The 24,757-nt window shown below is 36.1% G+C and overlaps 1 protein-coding gene across 2 annotated transcripts in view; it reads right to left on the reverse strand.

Moving 5' to 3' along the window:
- The window catches only part of NEGR1 (neuronal growth regulator 1), a 529,658-nt gene that overhangs the window by 167,189 nt on the left and 337,712 nt on the right, over nt 1-24,757 (reverse strand). For both annotated transcript variants that reach the window (XM_026700172.2, XM_026700173.2), the window contains exon 3: nt 5,137-5,262. In XM_026700172.2, coding sequence (XP_026555957.1) covers nt 5,137-5,262 — 126 coding nt within the window. The remainder of the gene's footprint in view (nt 1-5,136; nt 5,263-24,757) is intronic.

Here is a 24,757-nt window from a genome sequence, read left to right on the forward strand (position 1 = left end):
TAACAAGGGCAAAACAGAAAAGAGAGATCAAGTAATAGGCAAAACCAATATTTTCCGTCTACTCATACTGAAGGGCTTATATATTTTTTAATGTCCTCCACACAGAAAAAACTCTGTTTCAGTTGGTGAAGTATTTTGAAGAAATAAGTCTCAAACATATTGGGTTAGATTGTGAAGAAGAGCCAGAGGGTTGGAATCAATTTAGTTTTATTCAGTAGAATGACGTATGATTTAAAAAAACCGTTTTGGAAGAAACATTGAAAATTGCATCTCCTGATATTCACAGAAAGCAACTCCTGTTATTTATTGAAGGATACTGTGGGTGTTTTTTAAAAACAGGTGATACTACTTTTAAAATTGTTTCAACTATAAGGTGTGGATTCTTTAAAGCAGGGGTGAGGAACTATGCCCCTTTTATGACTTGTGGACTTCAACTCCCAGAATGCCTGAGCCGTAGTTCCCCACCTCTGCTTTAAAGCATTGAAATTTTCTAATACTTTTTTTTTCCTGGCTCCAACTGTAACTTGAAAAAATTGGGTTCAGTGAGGAGTCAAAAAATACTAAAGGACTAAAACATGTACTTTGAATCATTTTGAAAGACCTATTATGTTGAGATAATTAAAAAATAAAGATTAGGCTTCTGATGGCTATTGGTCTTGATGGGTGTCTATTATCTCTAGAATCTTATCATCCAGTTGTTGGAATTCAAAAATGGAAAGGGGATTTTATCCCATTTTTCTGCCAGAGTTACACAGAAACCTGGATTTTACAGAACTTTATCCTGACCAACCACACTCAATGTGTAGTTCTCAATGGAACTGCATTTACATGGAGGGAAGTATGCAGTGGGATACCCCAAGGTTCTGTTTTAGGCCTAGTACTCTTCAACATCTTCATCAATGATTTGGATGAGGGGATAGATGGGAACTCATCAAATTTACAGACAATACTAAGCTACCAGGAATAATCAACACTCCAGAAGATAGTCGTAAGATATAGAAGGATCTTGACAGACTTGAACCTTGGGCACAATCTAACAAAATGAAATTCAGTGGTAAAAAAATGTAAGGTTCTACATTTAAGCAAGAAAAAAAATGTACAGGTATAGTATATGTGATATCTTGCTCATTAGTAGTAACTGTGAGAGGGATCTTAGAGTTTTAGTAAACGATCACTTAAGTATGAGCCAGCAGTGTGCTGCAGTTGCTAAAAAAGCCAACACAGTTCTAGGCTGCATAAATAGAGGGATAGAAACAACATCATGTGAAGCATTAACACCACTTTATAATGCCTTGGTAAGGCCACACTAGGAATACTGCATCCAGTTTTCATTGCCCCAGTATAGAAAAGATTTTTCTAGAATGAGTGCAGAGAAGAGCAACAGAGATGATTAGGGGACTGGAGGCTGAAACATATAAAGAACGATTGCTGGAACTGGGTGTGTCTAGTCTAATGAAAAGAAGAACTAGGGATGACATGATAGCAGTGTTCCAATATCTCAGGGGCTGCCACAAAGAAGAGGGAGTCAAGCTATTCTCCAAAGCACCTGAGGGTAAGATGTTAGGAATGATAGTCACCTAACAGTTGGGTTGGCAATATATAAACCAGGATAGTCATTTAATACTGTTGTATCTTTAAGAGAACATTGTAATTGTGATTGACTGAGGTTCCTCCAACAGCCATAAGATGGAGCCAGAAACCTAGTTTGTTCTTTTTCGCATTTCCTTTTCTTTTCTTTTGCCTTTTGCCTGATCGTCATTCTGCTTGAATTGCTGTGAGTCTTGCAACTATTTGCAAACTCCGTTTACTGAAGTTTGTTTATGATAGTGGTAAAGAAAAGGACTTCGTTTTTTGGATTATCCCTAGACTGATTATTTTGAATACTAACTGCTTTAACCGTGTATGATTTGGACTGTTTGCTGGGCTTTGTTTACCCTTTTACAGGAAGTAAAATTTACATTTTACTATTCAGTGTATCTGTGTGCTGGTTGTGTGTTAGTCATCCCCACTCTCACTATGTTTCCCTGAGTGCACTCATTCTCCTAACGGGGAATACCTCAACATAAGACATAAATACAATGGGTGGAAACTAATTAAGGAGAGAATCAACGTAGAACTATGTAAAAAATTCCTGACAGAACAATTAATCAGTGGAACAACTTGTCTCCAGAAGTTCTAAATGCTTCAACACTGGAAGTTTTTAAGAAGAGATTGGACAACCATTTGTTTGAAATGGAATAGGGATTCCTGCCTAAGTAGAGGGTTGGACTAGAAGATTGCCAAGGTCCCTTCCAACTCTGTTATTCTATTCTATTCAATAGATATTGCCTTAAACCATATGAGACCTTTTCCAGGAGGATTAAATCTAGGTCTAATTCTGATAGGGAGGTGAAGGACTGAAATAGAGAGGAAAGAATGGAAGCAAAACTGAGTTATTCTTCATGACAATTGGACAAAATTGCTTTGAGCCATTTAAGATACAGGTAGTCTTTGACTTAGGCTCACAATTGAGCCCAAAATTTCTGTTCCTAAGGAAGGCAGTCATTAAGTGAGTATTCCCCATTTTACCATCTTTTTGCCACAGTTGTTAAGGAGTTGCAGTTGCAGTTATTAAGTGAACTGTACAGTCATTAGGCAAATCTAGCTTCCCTCACTGACTTTGCTTGTCAGAAGTCAGGTGAGGAGGTTACAAATCACATGATACCAATGAAACTGTTATAAATACATGCCAATTGTCAAGAGCCTGAATTTTGATCATTTGGGGATGCTTGTAGCAGTTACATGTGTGAAAACCGTAAGTCACCTGTTTCACTTCTGCTGCAATTTCGAAGGATGATTAAATGAACAGTCATAAGTTGAAGACTACCTGTATATCTGTTGTAAGGAGAAGTGGGAAATCACAGTATTATTTTCTGAAAAGCCATTTGCTTTAGGCCAACCAATTTAATATGAGAACCTGTGGAATAGTGAAGCAAAAGAGAACCGCTGGTTCTCCATTCTCAAAGCCTTATTAACTCTCCGTATGAGATGAGTTTAGCACCCATTTTCCAGTATCATCTTCCTTTCATGTTTATTGAACACAGGGCGAATGCAGGCTTTGCTGATGACTTGCAGAACTGTAATATGTATTTTTGTCTTTCTGTGTATCTCTGAACAGTGGTGAGATTCAAATTGTTTTACCACTGGTTCTGCGGGTGTGGCCTGGTGGGTGTGCTTTGCCTAATGCCGGCATGCAGCTTTTCCCAACTAAGTTATGCAGTGCCAATCAGCTGAGAGGATAAAGAAGAGAAAAGTGCAGGGGCAGGTGGGAGGGCCGATTCTGGCTTCTCTCTTCTTTCTCCTTTTAGCTGATTGTGGAGGATATTTTTCCTCCTCTTAGCTGATCGCTGGAGGATTTTTTTTTTTTTTACTACCGGTTGAACCAGTCCAAACCCGCAGCATACCACTACTGAATATGTGTCTCTGCATTTGCATGCATATGTGTATCTGTATCTGTAATAGGACAAACTCGCCACAGCCAACTTGCTACGTCCAACTCATGACAGCCAACTCACCACAAGATAACTCACCATGGCCAACTTGCCGCAGGACAATTCACCGTGGGACAATTCTAGAATTCAATTTAATTATTTAAAATAAATTAAAAATTATTTTAATTTTTGTCATTCACATTTCATTCTGTTCCTCCTTTTTTATCCTTTCTTTAATGATTCTATTCCACCATTTCTTTGATATTAGTGTCACTCTTGTCTCGCAGTGAGTTGTCCTGCAACGAGTTGGCCATGGTGAGTTGTCCCCCTGCAAGTTGGCTATGGTGAGTTGACTGTGGGGAATTGATTATGGTCATGGCAATTGTCATAGATGTGTGCTTATGAATTCGCTGAATAAGTACCATAGAAAGTTAGGCCACCATATATGGAGTGCAAAACTCCAGACAATCATTACAGTAGACAGTGCCAAAGACATTAGATGCTATCTAGTAGTTGTCCAGATTTTACAGTTCTATTTTACTCAAGGGTGGAGGAAAGCAGAGCTTATGAGTATAATGATAATATCCTCATAGTATACACATATATATTTAACAAATCTGTATATTTAAAAAATTAAAAGAGCTTCAGCATATCCAAGTGGGTTGGTGAGGGTATACAGTACAAAGTAAAAAGGTAATGATGCTGATGGGCACTTTCTAGCCCTTTCCACGGTTGCTTAATTGAATCTCCTTAAATTTCTTTCCATTATTACAGGCAAATGCAAAATCACTATTCATATTTCCATGCAATGTATAACTTTCATGACTTATTAGAAGGAAAATATTGTATAAATCAGGCAACAGGATAATTTTTTGACATGCTGCTTCTGCCAAAGGAAGGCCAAAATTGGGTTCTCATCTGGACAACTGGCCAAAGTCTTGTCTCAGGGCTGGTTCAAGGTATAGGAGGTCCCTAAAACATACTGATTGATAGTGTACCTCCAGCCACTGCAAAGAATTGCATTTTAAGAATAATTTTTAGAATGATTCAGAAGGAGGGGCAGTATTTGGTGTCCTCTAAACTTTGGTACTCAGGACAAGTACTTACTCAGCCTTTAACTAAAGGTGACCTGTCTCATGCTATGCTACTCATCTGTTGCCTCCTTTTTGTCTGCTAATTGTGAGGTTGTATTGTTCCATTATTCTTGGATATCTGAAGAAGAGATGTTGCCCGCACACTGGGCCAGAATCATGGCTGGTATGAAAACTGTATTTGAAAACCAATGCAATTTTTCTTCAGTCTTTTTCATTTTTTTATACATAATACATATACTTTGGCCAGAAAAATTGTTTAATTTATGCATAAAACCAAAGTGATGAATAAGCAAGTACCTCAACATAAAAAAATAATTTCAAATCAATGACTATTTTTTTAAATAATGACTAACACTTGGATCACAAAGATTCACCATTGTGAATCATTAAGTAGGATTGAATTATTGATTTTCAAACAGGTTTTGAGATTTGTTTGCTTTCATATTTCTCAGAGAAACACCATTTTAAATTCCTGAGCAAATAGATTCTAAGACTTTTTCCTGCCTTGTATGCAACAGAGTGAGAACAAAGAAAGATAAGTGGTTAGAATTAGAATAATTGTTAAAGCGTACCTGATGGAGAAATATGTCTCCAAGAGATGGAAGGATCAGGTTTCCCTGTAGCTAAGCAGGCCAGTGTGATGTTGCTTCCTTCGTTTGCCACAATATCATTTGAGATATGACTTATCTTTGGAGAAACTGAAATGAAAGAACACAAAGCAATTAAATATTTCTTTATCCATTACATTCCTTTAAGCTAATTAATTTAATGATGTCATTATACTTATAGTATAGAAATGTACTATACTATATTTCTATAAGGTACCTTTCCTGATCCAGTAGCCTTCAGATGAATTGGATTTCATATCACATTATCCCAAACAACAACCATCCTTGTTCCAAAATTGTAATATCCAGGAAAATAAATTTTATGAGCCACCAAAACTGAGAACTTCAACAGGTAGTACTATTTCTGAGACATTGTATTAGCACTCTACATTGTGTTTTGGCTGATACAACAATTAGTCTTACAGAGCTGCATGCATTTCAGGAATTCTGATTGTTTCACCACATATCAAGGAATGGCTTCTTTGGTGAGGAATGTTTCTATATTTGGAGACTTTGTGCATACTTTTACACAGTACTGAAGTTGGAGGAAACAGATTCTTTACTTGACTCTCCACTGGTAAACTATTATATTATCCCTATAATAAATATTGAAGAATTTTATCCAACTCATCTTATCTTCATAAAAGTCTGACTGTCCAAAATCACAGAATGGATTTCACAGACCAATATAGGTTGAAGCCTGGGCTTTCCCAGACTTGAGCTGTAAATTGTAGCAGTGTCATAGTGTGATGGATTATTGTTTTACCCATCTTTCAGGGATTACATCTTCCAGGAAGGACAAATGCACATCACCACAAACATGTATTGCTTTCCAACTTATAAGTGGATAGTGGTGTGAACAGTTTTTTCAGTTTTTCATTGAAGGGGTGATAATTATTTCTGATTATTTATTTCTTAAATTTATTTATGCTCATTTCACTGTGGGGCTACTTTGGGTGGCTTGATTATAACCAGAAACACCTTATTTCAACCAGTATTTAGCTTAAAATAGCCCCCTACAAAAAGTCACGTCCATCTTCTTCTTGGAATATTTTCCTGCAGAGGAAAGTAGAGGAAAAGAAACGAGGTCTTCCCATTCCCTCTTGCTGGAAACTGAACCATCATTGCAGTTCTACCTAGTATGTAAGTATTTTCCAATAAGGTTGGTTTTTTTTTTTTCCTATCAAGGTGATTGTTATCACAGGGTAATGTGCTAAATCATTTCACATAGCACCGAAGTAAGTGGTAGCCAGGCCTTAGCAGAAGTGAGTGAAAGCGACTCTTTCTCTCTCATGCTCCTGTTTCTAGTTTTCTTTCTGACATCTCTCTCTCTCCCCACTTTGTTTCTCATATTATATTTTCCAGATATTAATATATTTCCAAACCCTCGGGATCCACCACCTGCTTTTTTTTGCCTTTTGCCAACAGTACTTCCAAAGTTAGGAGGAACCAATATTTAGATGGTCAGTATATGGTGTGGCCTTCTAAAGTACATGAAGAAACACACACACATCCCGCCTGCTCTAATGATATATATTAAGTTTCTTTGGTTAAACAGCTCTATAAAAATTATAGCAGCAGAATCAATAAAAACAGTTCTAACCAGATTTCTTTCACAAGAGTTGTTGCAAGGCTACATCAACGCACACCGATCAATTCAAGGCAGTCTTCCAGGACAGAAAGGAGTGCAAGGAATGTTTATTGAATCTAGCCTTAGATCATCACCCTTTTTTGCATTGCCTCTTTGGAAAGCAACTGTTCAGGATTTTTCATGCCTTCTTAATTTTTGCCCTTTTAAAATGTATGCTAAGTACCATTTCTCTGTAGATAGGAGGGGCATTGCTCCATTTTGCTTCTCAGAGATGGGAAAAGAATTTGACAAGATCTCCTGTCTATTTCTACAATACAATTTGTTTACATGCGGGCACAGTTTCAGTGATTGATTTTTCCCAAGGAGACTTACATTTGAAGTGCTGCGTAACAACAAATGACACAGTAAACACTTGGAAGGACCAAGCTGTGCAAAGCCACTTTTAGTCCTCTGGGAGTCTTTAAAGGGAGCAGAGTGTGGATTGTTGCCAGATTCAAGCACTCTAAGAAGGGATTTCTGCATATAGGAACATGGCCTCTGCCTTATTTTCTTTGCAGCCCTCATTCTTTCCCCACTGTGCACACTGGAACCTCAATAGGTGGAGAGAGCATCTCTCTAATATCTGTTCCTGGAAAGAGATGAAAGCAAAATAATGTATTCATGCCCTGCATGTTGCTCTGCAGGAAACAGAATAATGCAGAAGTTCCTTCTTCTTTTTTTCTTTTTCTTCTTCCTTCTTTTTCCATCTTCCTCCTTCTTTTTCCTCTTCCTCTTCCTTTTCTTCTCCTTCCTTTCTTTCTCCTCCTCCTCCCCCCTTTCCTTCCCCCTCCTTTATTTTATCTTAATGCTGCTGCATGGGTGAAACCACATTTTTTAAAAGTATAAAAGCTAGCTTGATGCCTTGGCTGAATATAATGAAGACTAGGTTTAAATTGTTTCAAATGCAGAGGCAGCTGTTCTTAATAGGTGTGGAATGCCCTGATAATGAAGTAAGTATGGTGTGCATATTTGTTGTTCCTAAAACTCTGTGTTAATCCAGACTCTATTAGCCCCTCAAAACTGATTCATGTGCCACAAGCTGCAGAAGAGGCTTCAACAAACACTGTACTAGGTTATCTATACCAGGACTGACACTTGTCCTATATTATTTTATTAATAGAGGGTTTATTAAACATAGTTTCTTAAGTATTTAAAGTATTTGAAAGTTTGGCATATCCTTAGATAATACAGGCTCAAATTTCTCTTTCCTCCTTCTCCTCCTTTTCCTCCTCCTCCTTTTCCTCCTCCTCCTCTTTAAAAAAAATATAATCATTCAAGAACTTGTTCATGAACTGTATGTTAGAAGTATAAATTAGTGCCAGGTTACTCTATTGAGCATGTCAATGCTTTAACAAATTCAAAATGTCTCTCCTTCAACAGAATTGCTGTTGACAAATTTATGTACCATTAATTTGCTGGTAACGAGTTTCATAATTAACCATAACTACATCTTGTTCCTCCAGAGTTCAGATCTTCTTTTGTAGCTTTTGACCAAATCAGTGCAGTTTAGATAGCATTTGATTCTCATAGTTAAACAAATCTTAAACCGAAATAAACAGAGACACACACATTGTTTTGTTGTATCTCCTTTACAATTCAATTTAAAACATAAATTTTTCATTAAAGTTATGTCCAAGTGGTTCAAAAGCATCAAACAAAAAGCCAAGTATCAAACTGGAGAAAAATTGATAATTTTCTGAAGAATTTTCCTGTAGGAAGTATACAGAAGGCTAGAGATAAAGTGATGGATTGGCCCAATCCACCATATCCACTGCTTGTATTTTTTCAATCGTTTCCAGATTTCCTTGCTTCATCAGTAAAGAGTTATATTAATACACAATCCACAAGCATATTGTACAAATGTTTAAACTTCATGTGAATACTATTTCATAATTCAGGAGAAAAAGCAGAAGATAAACTTAAAAAAAACCCAACTCTCTGGTATAATTCCCTCATCTGTTAAATTTGTAAATAGGGATGTGTGGGTTTCATTTTGACTAGCTAACTTTCAATGAAGGAAAAACCAGAGCAAAATGCAGAAATTGAAATGTGATAGCACAGCTTGCCACAACTTCGTTAAAGTGTTACATTCAACAGCGCTATCTGAAGTGAGAACAGCAGCAGAAATATATCCTACAGCAAGTGTCAGTAGCAGAAAAAGTACATCTGAGAATTAGCAACCATCTCATCCTTAGGACTGAGACTCCTGTATAGTTCAGAGTATGTTTTAACCAAGAGTGTCCACCAGGTGTGGAGAAAACACTCAAGATAAGTGGCCACAGTGAAGCTCCACATACAAAATATAGAGAAGTCTTCAAGCACACCCTTGGGGCCATCACCTTGACTTCCACATTCGAGGAACACCTTGGTTTCATCCAGAGGTGGTATTCAGCAGGTTCTGACCAGTTCTGGAGAATTGGTAGCAGAAATTTTGAGTAGTTCAGAGAACCAGCAAATACCACCTCTGACTGGCCCCACCCCCATCTATTATCTGCTTCCTGAGTCCCCCTCCCAGCTGATTGGCTGGGTCTTCTTTTGTTGCCCTGCACAGGAGAATGGAGCTGGAAAGCAGGTTATTGAGGTGGGGAGGGAATGGGCTTTTGCAGTAACCTTCCCCCGGGACTGGGGAGGGAATGGAGATTTTGCAGTACCCTTCCCCTGCCATGCCCACCAAGCCATGCCATGCCCACCAAGCCATGCCCACAGAACCAGTAGTAATTTTTTTGAATCCCACCACTGGTTTCAACAAATGCAGAACAGGCACATTTCACAAAACCCTAAAGCAAATGACTAGGCTCGCACACTTGAGCATAGTATGGTCTTAAAAGAACTGGGTTAAAAGTGTCTTTATCATACTCCACACAGAAAACAACTCTTTTGATATATTTTTTATGCCAAGCTTGGACAGCAAGGATCATAGAATGCAAAGTCCTTAGTGCTACCTTACTAAGTTGCAGGCATGCTACCGGCAGCAGTGTTGTGATCTGCCAAATGAATTCATTATTTCCCAGACATGAAGTGATTTTTCAGGTTTTTTCATGCAATATTTCACTCCTTGTTGTGCTACTTTTCAAAATTTACCATACAATCTGTCAGACCAGGTGCAAATTGTAAAATTTCAATCCTATTAAATATTTTTTAAAAAAAAAAACAGTTTGAATAAGCAATACACTGACTTTACCCTCACACGGTATTAACTTCATTGTGTTAAAAACTTGACACAAATCTATCTTAAATAATTACACATTTTTAAAATAATTGTTAAACTGCTAAATATTAAATGTAACTATATTTAAAGGTAAAAATATTTAAATTATTAAATCCACAAAGCTCAAGTTATATTACATGATTGACTTGGTGTAAAATGGAGTGCAAAATTGTTTGGAATGTTTTTTTTAAAAAAACTTTTTCCTTAATTGAAGCTATACAGGGCCCACAAAACTGATAGTAGTGGACATTTTGAATCCAAAATATTGGAAATGGATTCATAGTGCATGTGTTGAGTTTGATGATGATTTATATTTCCCTGATATCCCTGGGGAATTTCGTCTATGTTTGGCTGATGTGACATCTTATTGATGTTCTGTTTATAGTACTTCTTGGAAGGAGTGGATAAACTGAGCTATCCATGGGATTGCTCCCATGTATCTTTAATGTAGTCCCATAGCCAAGGTGGCATTTTGAGAGTTGAAGGCTAGGAAGCAATTAGGAGGTTAGGATGGAGGATTAAAATCTAAATAGAAGGACTCTACAATAGAGTCAGATATAAATAAACACAGGCTGAAAGTCCAGATATGTGTGTGTGTGTGTGTGTGTGTGTGTGTGTGTGTGTGTGCTGTGTGTGTCAAAAGCTATAGGTCTCAGTTCACTCACATTGGTTCAATTACTTCAATCAGGGAGGAACGTGCTTAATACACAGTAGACCTTGGAAATCAGAATGGAGAATACTCAAAAGCTTGCTTTTCCAATTAGTAATATAAGATCAAAATCTGACTATGGAGGAAAAGTACAATAATCAGCAGTAGCTAGGACAGACCTAGGATACAATTTCTGAAGTATGTTTCTCAACACATGCAGTTCCATACATAGTTTCATGTAGACTTTTAATAATTATACCCAATTTAAATAATTTGTAATCAACTATTCTTAACATACACATTTTACTATGTACTTGCCCCACTCTATACTATATTTAGAAGCAATCCTTCCTTCCAATCCTTCCTTCCTTCCTTCCTTCCTTCCTTCCTTGTAACTTCAAAAAGTCTGAAGAGTTCATATGAGGTTTAGAACAACGCAGTCACAAGCAGAATCTGTACCATGTTATCTGGGCCTTAGCAATGTGTATTTAGCTATGAATTTTCCTATTACTGGCAGATTTACAGTTTATAGTGACAAATAAAATACTAAATTGATTGTTGCAGACTATTTCCTGGGAATGGATACTTTGTTGAATCAGATCTGAAAGAGTTCTTCCAAATATTTTTGGAGTATGCCCAGTCTTTACTTCCATACCCATAATATAATTCTTCCTACTCTAATTATTTCTGTCAAAATTGAATCGAGATAATTATTCTATTATACTTTATTTAAATAGTTGGAGCATTTGATGAAATACTGGTCTTCCATCAAGTACCCTCCTATGATTAAAACTGAGTTACATCATAGCTTCTTTAATGAATACCATCAATATACTGGAGGATGTTCAGTGTAAAAAAAAGAGGACATGAAATCTAAATTAGAAAAAAATAAAAATAAAGAATGAATGGATAACAGGTTGAAAAATTCAGTGATACTTCAGGGCTGGAATATAGTTTAATTAGAAGGATTTGAAATTTTTTTTTTTTTAAATGCTTAATGTAGCACAAGGAGTGATTGAAAAGCATCAAAAGATCACTGATATGAGGTGATTTTAATTACATGTTTGATATTTTTAAATTTTAGTGTGAAATAGAAATAGCACTTAGACTTACATACTGCTTTAAAGTGCTTTACAGCCCTTTCTCAGCGGTTTATAGAATCAGCCAATTGCCCCCCAAAATTTGGGTCCTCATTTTATCTACTTGGAAGGATGCAAGGCTGAGTCAACCTTGAGCTTGATGGGATTTGAACTGCCAAATTGTAGGCAAACAATGAGTCCCATACACATTTCTTATGTAAATAAAAATGAGTAATTTCTCATTGCCAAATCAATTTCTTATAAGAAAATTTTAAGGAAATTACAAGTGAACACAAAACATAATAATTGTATTACAAAAACAAAAAAGCTTCTGATTAAAAGACAAAAGTTAAGTAATTTCAAAATATTATATGTGCAATTTTCAAATTGTCATCCTTCTAGTTATTAATTCCTTAAAATACCACAGAGATCAACAAAGTGGAATAAAACTGCTATGCATGCTGTTTCATTTTTATTATATTAATGTCATAAATGTACAAAAATTACTAAACCCCCCTTTTAAAAAAAAGCATTCATTTACTAAATGGCTGGCAGCTTGCATTGATGTAACATTTGCCAAATAAGACAAAACATTACATGTTTCCTCTCATGATGATTTGCCTTCTAGTTGAAGTGATGACTAGTTTATTTGCTGGAAACTGAGCCTAAAGAGATGCTAACATGAAAGCTACCTGTGTACAGAAGTCCTTGTGACGGAATCTGATTCATCTTCATGAATGGATGTATGTCAGCTGACTTTTGGATTTATAGAATTTACAAGCTAAGAATCATCCATATGCTCATCACTTTCAAGTACAAAATCAGTCAAATCACTGCCTAAACATTGCTGATCAAATGCAAAAACAGTGTAAACTTTTCTATCTGAAATAATGTACAACATTAAGTGAACCAGAAATATGATTATAAGCAATTGTGAAATTCTTGAAATTCTCAGAAATATGAGAAATGTATACATGTGAAGAGAAGTCCCTGCCTCTTTAGATATCAATATGTTATTTGGGGATGACATATGATGACATTAAAAAATATGTATGTTGTGTCTTCAGCTGACTAAAATCCCATGAATATCACACTCTTATATAACATTCATACCCGTAACTTTTCTTGATGTTTAGAATGTAAGATGGAAGCAAATTCATTTCTCATAAAGCTATTGGATAGAATAATCCCCTATAACTCATATTTTGGATGCACAAAGGCTAATTATTTAGTTTAAAACAAAAAACAAAAAACTGGATTATAAGTTTGGGTCATCTGATAGGACAAATAGGGACAGAATTAAATATCCAGAACTGCAGTTAAACCTGACCAACTGGTCCATAAGGCAATGCTAACAATATTCCTGGGAATGAAACCACCAACACACCAAAGGATTTTAAAAAGAGTGCCATGAAACTGTATTTAGCTTTTAGTCATGTGATTCTCTAGTTTATTATAGTCTTACATGATCCAATTGATACAAAAGCTATGACTGGTACAAAGAGCCATGGAAAATACAAGCTTGGCATTACAAGACAAGATAGACAGACCTGCACATGGATTAGAGAACAAATGAAAGTATACAATATCACCAAGAGAGTAAAAGAATTGAAATGGAAATGGTCTGGCCACATAGCAAGATGAACTGAGGGCAGGTGGACCAAGGCAGTTATAGAATGGATCCCACTTGATAAAAAGTATCCACGAAAGAGACCTCAAACAAGATGGATCGATGACATCAGCAAGTATAGTGGGCCCAATTGGCAAAGGAAAGTTCAGGACCATATTGGTTGGAAAGAAGCAGAAAAGATCTTCATCCTATGGTGGACAGACAGTGGGTAAAGGGATGATGATGATCCAATCCTTGAAAAAGTTTATCAGTTCTGTAGTTTGGAAGAATTAAATTTAAAATATAATGGTGAAAATACTTGGAAAGGTAAATACTCATCCAAGTTACAATGGTGTCTAGGCCTAGCCTCTTGAAATACTTTTCTAATTTAAATACAAGAACAACCCCTTAATTATATTACAACAGGGGTCTCTAACCTTAGCAACTTTAAAGCTTTGCTGGCTGAGGAATTCTGGAGGTTGAAGTCCACAAGTTACTGCATGCTGTAATTGAAAACAACAATCTGGGAATAGAACCATTTTGCCATTATTTATAAATCAAGCACTAGCATCTTAGAGTAAGACAAGGCAAATGATATTCCTTTTCTACTTTGTTTTGTTTCTTTCTGGAAATACTTACTGCCTATTGACAATAACTGTCATGTTCTCAGTATTGGAATCTACAGTAAATTCAGATACAAATCACACACACACTCTAAAAATCTGGACATTTTTCACACATTTAGGGCAATTCATACATTCAAAGGATTGCTGAATCCAATTTACTAAATCTGTCAGTTTAAATTAGATACCATACCCTTGGCTTCGAATCCCATTAGCTATAAACAAGAAAACCTGGATCATGTTAATATTGTAGTGCTTGGCACATTTAGAATTAAGGCCCAAAGAGCACAGTGAGAAATATTTCTAAGGCTTAACCTACAATCCTCTTTTATGAAAATATATTCACACTATTGGACTCAAATGGGTCAAATTTGCTTTTTTGTGTGTTCTTCATATTCTGGTTCATATCCTTCCTTTTCCACCTTAGCAGCTATGTTTGCCTTTTCTTGCTCCATCTGCTTGTACCATGTGTAAATTTGAGCTGAGGATGTGCTTGTGATGCCTGAGTATTAGTACATAGGCAACAAACATTGGTTTTTGCTTTGCCTTCTTCTTACACACCTTTCAGCATGCCATCTGCAGTTTTAGATTCACTTCAGTTCTAGGTTTAGGATCACTTAATGCCTGTACTGTTTAACAACAAATTTTCCATGGATATAAATCAAGGACTGCTATAAAGTAATACTTTATCTACATTTGTATGTGTATGAAAAGCCCCCTCTTACCATGTTATCTTTCTAGCATCCTAGTGAGATATTTCTAATTGTAAGACAAACAAAAAGAAAGGGACAAGTTCACTGTAGCAATGAAACAACAAAATGAGTAAAAGTTATGATATTTATGAAGTTACAAGCACATCTAAATTATATTAAAGTAATTAAAATTTCTTTACAATCCCCAAGGCATGTCACAACTTTTGAGCACTCCTAATGTTTGGAAATTGAAAGATGAAAAAGTTGACACGCCCTACATAGCATGGCTTTCCCCTACAATAGATTGAATTGATCGCATTCCATGTCTGGTGGCTTTGCCCAGAAATTAAAAAATATTGGATTAAGATACAAACATGGTGAAAGGAAATTACTCATTGTAGGTTGGAGTGGAAGTTGGAATTATTTTTCCTGGGAATCATTAACGATAAATACCCCAAAAAGATCCAATACCTGATTATACATAGAATAACGGCAGCAAGAATTACGCTAGCTCAGGCTTGGAAGATGTCCACCATTCTGTCAGATGAAGTTATAATTCGTAAAATCTTGGAATGAGCAGAGATGGATAGACTCACGATGAAATTACAAATAAGACTCAGCATATTACTCAATTTGGAACATTTGGTATCAATGGGTAGACAAATGATAAATATAGGTCAAAAGAGGAAATAAAATTGGTGTATTGGTTTATGGTAGGATCAGTGAGAAGTCATTGAAATTGAGAAACTGCCAGAAAATGGAGATTTATATAAATATTCATATTTAATTTATAATATTTAGGTAGTTATACTTATATTGTATAGCTAAAATGTATACCTTATCTCCTCTTATAGCTATGGAATATAGAGCACAGCACATAGACTATAAATTATATAGATTTATCTTTGATCATATATATATATTTAGTGTTAATAGAATATGTTTTTTTTTCTTTGAACCATCGACCTATATACATGAATTACTTTTTTACTGATATTATTAAGGCACTGTGAATTAGTATTACTAATACTATGAACAACTTCAAGTATTAATTGTATGTACTATACTTATTGTACTGTCAAGAAAATGATGTTGAAAGGTATTGACACATCTTCTATTATAGGATTTTTAAAAATATTTTGAATTTTTGTAAACTTTTTAATATTTTGAATTTCAATGAAGGATTTTTTAAATTGATTGCAAATGGTGCGAAGAAATGGTTTTATATATATATATACACACACACACATGCACACATATATACACACACATAAACACACACACACATATATACACACCACAAATATATATATATGTGTGTGTGTGTGTGTGTGTGTGTGTGTATTTTAGTCTTCTATTTTAGTCTTTCATTCACCAGCTTGAGGGAGAACTGATTGTTTTTACCTAGCAATTTGAAGCTGTATGAATATGATAGGTTAGTCTCAAACTGGTTTGTGAAGAATTTGGGGCAAAGAAGGAACAACCTGGAAGTCTCTTGGCCTGATTTATAAAATGTTCTCAGTGAAAAAGAGGAAAGAGAAATAAAAATTGCTACTGAATTATTTTGTATTTGAGGAAGGGCATTCCAGCCATGAATGACTTCAGGTGGGCTAATTGGATACTCCATTTACCACCCAGAATTCTCCACCTTTGAGGATATCACCAGAGAGGTCGTCCCATACCAACTATCTGATATCAAGTCACCATATCAACGATATCACTATAATACCAGCCATAAAACTGTAACCTTCTTATGCTGATCCATGACTGTAATAAAGATGTGAGATCCATAATTGAAAGAAGAGATAGAAATGTCATAAATAATTAATAAAGAAGCATTTATTGTTGAGCTTATATCCCCTGTCCCAGTATTAATCCATCACTTAAACAATAAAAGTACTGGATTGGTGCATCAAAACCATGTCACCAATTAGATGGAATTAGTTCCAAATAGTATTTGCAAGCTGCTTTGGTTTCTCAAGTAGAACCAAGGGTTTATCCAATATGAATAAAGTTCATCCTGCTTTCCTTTTTTTGGCTCATTTGTAGTTAACTCCTTCCTTAATATTTGCTGGTGCTTTCAGGGGCTACAGAAATCATTGAATAAATTAATGCCATTTCTAGAGAGCTTGAAATCAATGTACAGTGGCAAGGGGGACATTAAAATATTGTTATTTCTCCTCCAGGCTCTTTGCTAAGTGGGACTGTAATTTCCCTTTGCTTCTACAACTGATAAAGAACGATTCAATAATGAAGCCCATGGAAGGCTAGCCAAGGCTGCTCCTTTTGTAAATGATCTGAACAAGAGCAGTGAAAATAACAATAGCAGCAACTTGATTTAGATCTCAGATTTGGGCAACCAAGGTTTTAATACTTGCAAGCTGTTCTTTGGTCACAGCAGGGCACATAGAAAGAATAATAAAAGCTTTAGATTAAATCTACCTGTAGAAAGCAGAAGACCTTACTATTTAGCAACAAATACCTAGCCCTTATATTCCAACCTCTAAGCTGTATCTCAGTAATTGCTATATTGTCACTATAAAGTAGGGATTCCAGATCCGGGCTGTCAAAAATGGACAACTATAACATTGCAGCAAAGAGTTTGCTATTTCTTTGCTGCCATCCCGCAGTCATTAAATTTGGGGCAGGGAGGGGAGGGTGATAGCAGAGGGAATGAGGTTATTTGTAGGTGGAGAAAGATTGAAATTGGCCTTTCAAGTATTTCCATTATTTGCACACATTTAATGGAGGTCTGGCTGTGCATATATTGCAACGCACCCATCCAAAACTACCAACAACTTGATAGAATGGAGATTGCCACAACTTGCACAGCAGGCAGCCAATGTTACTACTGATCATCATAGAGGAAGGTGTCACTGGCAGCCTTCTCTAAAGCACCATGGTGTTTGATATGCCAGAGACACAATGGTTTTCCCTCCCTTTCCGCTGTTCTCTTCAACCGCTTCATCCCATTTCACATCAAGGATTAGGACTGTTTTTCCAAAATTCAACCTGTCTCTTTCCTGTTTCATTTGGGGAATTTTAAGACTTAAATATTAATCTACCTATTTTATGTACATGTGTAGGGGATTTGATCTAAATGTGTTAGCAAATCTCAGTATAGCACAAACATTTTACTGTGCCGTTTTCATTAATGTATTTGCTGTGCACACAAGTATTCCATTGTGCACATATCTTAATCAGGGAGTTCAAAAACAAATCAGGCCACCTGTCTCTGAATTTGTATCTTGCTATAAAAGTACAAAGCAAACAATCTTTTTCCCACCTTTCTGTCTATAGTGTATACCCGGACATCACTTCTCAAATATAATTTCTACCACATGTACAATGGACATGGGAGATTCATTTGCGATTTCCATTTGTCCTAGCACTGTCTGCACATCATAGATATGGCTAAAACAGAGGGTGTACAGTTGAAACTCAAAAAATTAGAATATTGTGCAAAAGTTTATTTATTTAAGTAACGCAACTTAAAAGGTGAACCTAATATATGAGATACTCATTACATGCAAAGTAAGATAGTTCAAGCCGTGATGTGTCATAATTGAGATGATGATGGCTTACAGCTCATGAAAACCCCAAATCCACAATCTCAGAAAATTAGAATATTGTGAAAAGGGTCAATATTCTAGGCTCAAAGTGTAATACTCTAATCAGCTAATTAAGCCATAACACCTGCAAAGGGTTCCTGAGCCTTTAAATGGTCTCTCAGTCTGGTTCAGTAGGAAGCACAATCATGGGAAAGACTGCTGACCTGACAGTTGTGCAGAAAACCATCACTGACACCCTTTATAAGGAGGGAAAGCCTCAAAAGGTAATTGCAAAAGAAGTTGGATGTTCCCAAAATGCTCTATCAAAGCACATTAATAGAAAGTTATGTGGAAGGGAAAAGTGTGGAAGAAAAAGGTGCACAAGCAGCAGGGATGACCGCAGCCTGGAGAGGATTGTCAGGAAAAGGCCATTCCAAAGTGTTGGGGACTTTTACAAGGAGTGGACTGAGGGCAGAGTCAGTGCATCAAGAGCCACCACACAGAGACGGATCCTGGACATGGGCTTCAAATGTCGTATTCCTCTTGTCAAGCTACTCCTGAACAACAAACAACATCAGAAGCGTCTTACCTGGGCTAAAGAAAAGAGCCCTAGTCTGTTGCTCAGTGGTCCAAAGTCCTCTTTTCTGATGAGAGCAAATTTTGCATCTCATTTGGAAACCAAGGACCCAGAATCTGGTGGAAGAATGGAGAGGCACACACTGCAAAATGCTTGAAGTCCAGTGTGAAGTTTCCACAGTCTGTGTTGATTTGGGGAGTCATGTCATCTGCTGGTGTTGGTCCACTGTGCTTCATTAAGTCCAGGGTCAACGCAGCCGTCTACCAGGAGATTTTGGAGCACTTCATGATTCCTTCTGCAGATAAGCTTTATGGGGATGCTGATTTCATTTTCTAGCAGGACTTGGTACCTGCCCACACTGCCAAAAGCACCAAAGCCTGGTTCAATGACTGTGGGATTACTGTGCTTGATTGGCCAGCAAACTCGCCTGACCTGAACCACATAGAGCAGTGGTTCCCAACCCTTTTTTCGCCCTGCACCCCCAAAAAAATTTCACTCGAACCTCGCACCCCCTGAAATAAATAATAAATAAAAATGCCAACATATAGCCAATATCCTATTATTTACCTGGACTTTTCTCGCACCCCCTGGAATATTGTCTCGCACCCCCAGGGGGTGCGAGCACCCCAGGTTGGGAACCCCTGCCATAGAGAATCTATGGGGCAGTGCCAAGAGAAAGATTAGAAACATGAGACCGAACAATGCAGAAGAGCTGAAGGCCTCTATTGAAGCATCCTGGTCTTCCATAACACCTCAGCAGTGCCACAGGCTGATAGCTTCCATGCCATGCCGCAATGAGGCAGTAATTGCTGCAAAAGGGGACCAAACCAAGTACTGAGTATGCATGCTTATACTTTTCAGAGGTCTGATATTGTTCTATGTACAATCCTTGTTTTATTGATTGCATGTAATCTAATTTTCTGAGATTGTGGGTTTTCATGAGCTGTAAGCCATAATCATCACAATTATGACAAATCACAGCTTGAACTATCTCGCTTTGCATGTAATGAGTCTATCTCATATATTAGTTTCACCTTTTAAGTTGCATTCCTGAAATAAATGAACTTTTGCAAGATATTCTAATTTTTTGATTTTCACCTGTGTAACTAACTTAGAAGGCTTTTCACCTGAAGGTTAGAGTAGCTTCTGCATTGTTTTCCATAAAATCCACAGCCACTAGTTGTATGTAAAATTGAGGTAATTTCATTAATCCTCTCATTCTGGCTAAATTCTGTTTATTTCTACTCCCAATGCTATGATATTAATAAGCTTTTGCCTCCTGTGGATGCTCTGTTTAGTAGTTCTCACTGCAGTTTTAACTGAATCTATGATCCATTGCCACATTGCTTGAGAGGTTGATTATTTATAGCTTACAAATCAGTTTATAAAGCACTTGGGGCCCCATTGTGATGAAATATACTAGCCAAATGTAATTTGTTATCATTAGAACAAAGCAAATTGTGCTGCATGAATTATATTAGCAGTTTAAATCTAAGAACAATATTGGAGCCATGACTTATATTTTCTATCTCACTTTATTCCCAATTCTGCTATCCAACTCTGACTTTCAAAAAAGCATCTATCAGTTGACATTCAGAAGTGCTAACTATCTAAGCAAAGGAGGGAAAAACAAAATTATCATGTCCTCTCTTCCCAGCAGCCCCCATTATCCCTCTCCTAAAGCATTCATGGTAGAAATCCCAAAACTGCAGATCTTCTTGGAAAATGTATTTTTATTCCTCATTATGGTGAAGAATCAGTCTGGAAGAGACTTCCACTGCTAAGCATGTCTATATTTCAGCCCTGAATTTACACTGAAGACGCACAAATTCTTCCTTCACGTTAGCACTTCAAACATATTCAGTCATTTGGATTCACAGATACTTGTGTCCCAATAGCAATAAAGGAGAATTTCCTATTTGTATCTGAGGGTTGAAATGAAGGGTCCTTGTTGCTTTCTGAGTTTGGTTATTTTCTAGCATTGATGATATTACTACTTTTGGTAATGAAACATCTGCAAGAAAACAACCAAGCTCAGAGAGAACCAAGGACACCTCAAGTGTCCCCATTACTCTATTGTCCCTTTTGGATATATTTCCTGTACCTTTCTGCCAAAATAAGATGATAGATAGCTAGATAAATAGCCAGATGTTTCCAATTAATCCTACCACCAGGATTGGTTTAGTAACAAGCAGAAAAAGCTAATGGTCCTAAGAAATCACATGTCTTGCACTTAAAAATGGATTGAGTGACATCCAAAATATGAAAACAATAGGTGAAGATACTGGATAAAATGGCCTTATATATGACACCCTACCTTAGAGGGACATCAAGCATCATTTTTCCTCATGCAGTCAAAGTTGCAAACTTATGTCCTTCTGTTATGGTCACATTAAAGCCATTTAAAGCCCAAATGGCTTAGGACTGGGCTAGCTACAGTAAGTGACCATCTTTTTCCAATAGTTTTTATCCATCAATCAATTCAATTTGATCCGGCACATTGGACTGACAGGGACCAAGAGATGTGCCTTTTTTTATTGTAGAACCTGTCCTCTGGAGATAAGGATGGATAGGATTTATATATATTTATTTGGTTTTATCAACAAGAATAAAATGCAAAACAGAAAAACATACATCCAACACTAACAAAAAAAAAAAAAAAGGGAAAAATGTGTACAAAAAATATAACTCAATGTTTTTATGTTTAATGTTATTTGATATTTTTGGGAAAAGCTTTGAGGGGAAGAGTTAAATGCTGTCTTTCACAACATTGGAAATCTATTGTAATTCATCTCCTCTTCTGTAAATGTTTAGTATTTTTAATTAAGAATATTCAATCATAGACCTCTTGTTTGATTTCCAAACTAACAATGGGAGCTACATTTTATTAAGTCAGATAATTTCTTCACGTTGTTCAAGATTATGGGTAACAATTTTACTGATTGTCAGGCATATGCCTGGCATTCTTCCCTGGAATATTCTGTATTTATATAATGTGCTTTCATTACTGAGTTATGACCAACTCCCTAAAAGCAATATCTTCATTGCTTGTATTGATCTTATATAAGGCTACAATTTTTCAGTGAACTTTGTTTTAATGTAACCATTCATTTATTTAGGAAAAAAACCCTGGGTTAATCTTTCTAATACTGTTTATATACAGAGATATTAAAACTGGATATATTAAATGCATGTGGTGCCTTTTGTAAACTGATAATAATTAAAAATAGCATTGAAAATTGTTCTGAAAACTTCATTTGCTCTGAAATATAGGCTGATGGCAAAGGCAAATGCTGTTTTAGCTATCAAGTAAACTACTGTCTGTAGCAAAACTTCATATAATATTATTGACTTCTGCCCTCATTATGTCATAATAGTAACCTCATTTAATTTGGATGAAATCCAAATATATTGTATTTTTTTCTAATATCTATTAAACCTTTATTCCTTGTTATCCTTTAATCTGACAATTGAAATTTTATCTTTAATTCTGTTTTCTTAAGTTGTTTCGAAAACATTAAAATAACCCTTACACCACTATCTACTTAAATGAAACATTCCTTGCTTGTTTTATCTTTGCTTATTTATTATAAAGAAATATATTTGTTGGTGAGTTATTTTTCAGCCCCTAAAGAGCCCCTGAGATGACTTCAAAGAAATTTTTAAAAAAGTATACTCAGCAAAACATGTAAGCAATTATTTTAAAAAATGAACACATTGACTGGAGTTCCTGCATTTAAAATAGTTTGAAAGTCATGCATAATTAATAGCTCACTTAAAACTGAAAGGAAATGCTAGTCTAATTCTGTGATCAGAAAGGTCCACAACTGGATTGCCACCATCTGCTATGGGATCACAAAAATCTTGACTATCTTGGTGAGAAGTATAAAAATATATCCCATCCTCAAATGATTCTGTATTTTATAACTGTTGAACCTTGGATCATACCTAAGATGGTACAAGATCCATACAATATAATCAATAATGGACTAATTTGAATGTATTCTTGACATTTCAGGTTTTTTTTTTTTTGTATTGAACAAATTTCTATTCTTCAAAGCGTCAGCTACATAAATATGTTGCATGAACCTTGCTTCTTCAGAACTAGAGGTTCCTTCCTATACATCCTCCTCACTATGTTAAACTAGCTGATAACCTGGCATTGCCCCAGTATTTATTTATCCCAATCCTGTATTAGACAGGAAAATGCTATAGCCAGGACACACACTACTGTATTGTCTCTTGCACAGCGTCGTTATTCCTTCGATTCCTTCCCTCATTTTGTAACGTTTGATTGCACTTGGCCAATCACTTGCCATTTCCTTGGAAGGCTGAGAGGGAGCCGCCCTGTGGAGTACTATGAAGCCATTACCATGGCAAGTCCACTGTGCTGTACAGTAGAAGCCATTTTAAGGCACACACCCTTGAGGGGTGTTAGGGGTATCTTACCCCAACAGTATTTGTTTCCAGAGCGTAAGTGATCTGTCTACCACATTTGGTTGAAATTGCTCAATGCGTTCCAGAGTTATGCTCGAACACACACACACACATACACACACACACACATTTATATATATACAAAACCAGCAGATATGAGTCTTGTTTATAGGCAATGTTTGTATTACAATACAAATATTGTATTGTATAGTTAATAAGTCTTGCTTGCTTGACTAGTTTGAAACAAAACCAGTTTTCAATTCTGTACTCATTCACCAAGAAAGGAAATTCCTGGAAATGGATCTTCCAGATTAGAGACAACAACATAGCGTATACAGAGATGGCATTCAGCAGGTTCTGACCAGTTCTGGAGAACCAATAGAGGAAATTTTGAGTAGTTCGGAGAACTGGAAAATACCTCCTCTGACTGGAGATTTTATAGTATCCTTCTCCTGTCATGCCCACCAAGCCACATCCATAGAACCAGTAGTAAAAAAAATTGAATCCCACCACTGAGCCTATCTCAGAAATCAAATATTTGGTAATGGTCAGTTTTAAATTACACAAGATTCAAGATGAAAGAGTAATTCTCATTTTTTGTTTGATGTAAAGCACTATATCCAGATGGCTGAGTAAAAATATAGTGATCATGTCACTGCAATCCTTGAGAAGTGTTGTTTACTTAACTCCAACAATAATAAAGTTGCGTTAGTTCTTCCAAGTGAAAATGATCAGAGGTTAATAAACCAACATGTTTTACTAAAATGTATTATTAGTTCAACGAAGATTTGGTTTTTTTATCACAATAATGCCAGACTTTCTGAAACTATAAGGTGCCATGAACAACTAACATTTGTTCATATCTCTCAGTATGACTGATTGAGGAATCACCTCTAAATAAAGCAATTTAATTAAACTTAATTTGAAAAAAAAAAACAAGTAATGCAGGGATTTTACAATATAAAATATACTTCCCTATAATGTAGGATAGTGGAAGAAAGTGTTCCATATTAAGTATTTGAATTTTTGAAAATAAAAGTCTGGTGGCTTTACTCAAAGAACTGAAGACATAAGGAACTGGATGTCTCACTTCAATGTGAACAGTAAAAGTATGAGTGCTTACACAGATTTTTCCCCCTTGCTAAACTTCTATTTTTAATATTGCTATAGTACAGAATTATCTTTTTAGCCTTTACCAATTAAGAGGCATCAGCTGTAAACTCATTGATTATGTTTATGCTCAGAATCAAGTTTTGTGCCCAGAGCCATACTAACTAGCCAGGTATATATGTTCATGTAAATATTTGGGATTTATTTTCATTCATGAACCATTGTTATGCATTTCAGTCATAAACCACAGTGAAAAGAGAGTCAGCAGAAACAAATACATTAAGTGTTTAAGTTCCATTATTTTCAATACAGCTAGAGCTAAAATATTTAATAATAATATATATATATTTCTTACTCTGCTCAGAGAACCTGTTTGTCTAGAAAACCTAGAGGAGCAGTTTTATGAGGACTTTGATCTTG

This window comes from Pseudonaja textilis, chromosome 3 (assembly GCF_049901715.1).
Source record: "Pseudonaja textilis isolate UNSWEBS1 chromosome 3, rPseTex1.2, whole genome shotgun sequence".
In the NCBI taxonomy this organism is placed as follows: Eukaryota; Metazoa; Chordata; class Lepidosauria; order Squamata; family Elapidae; genus Pseudonaja; species Pseudonaja textilis.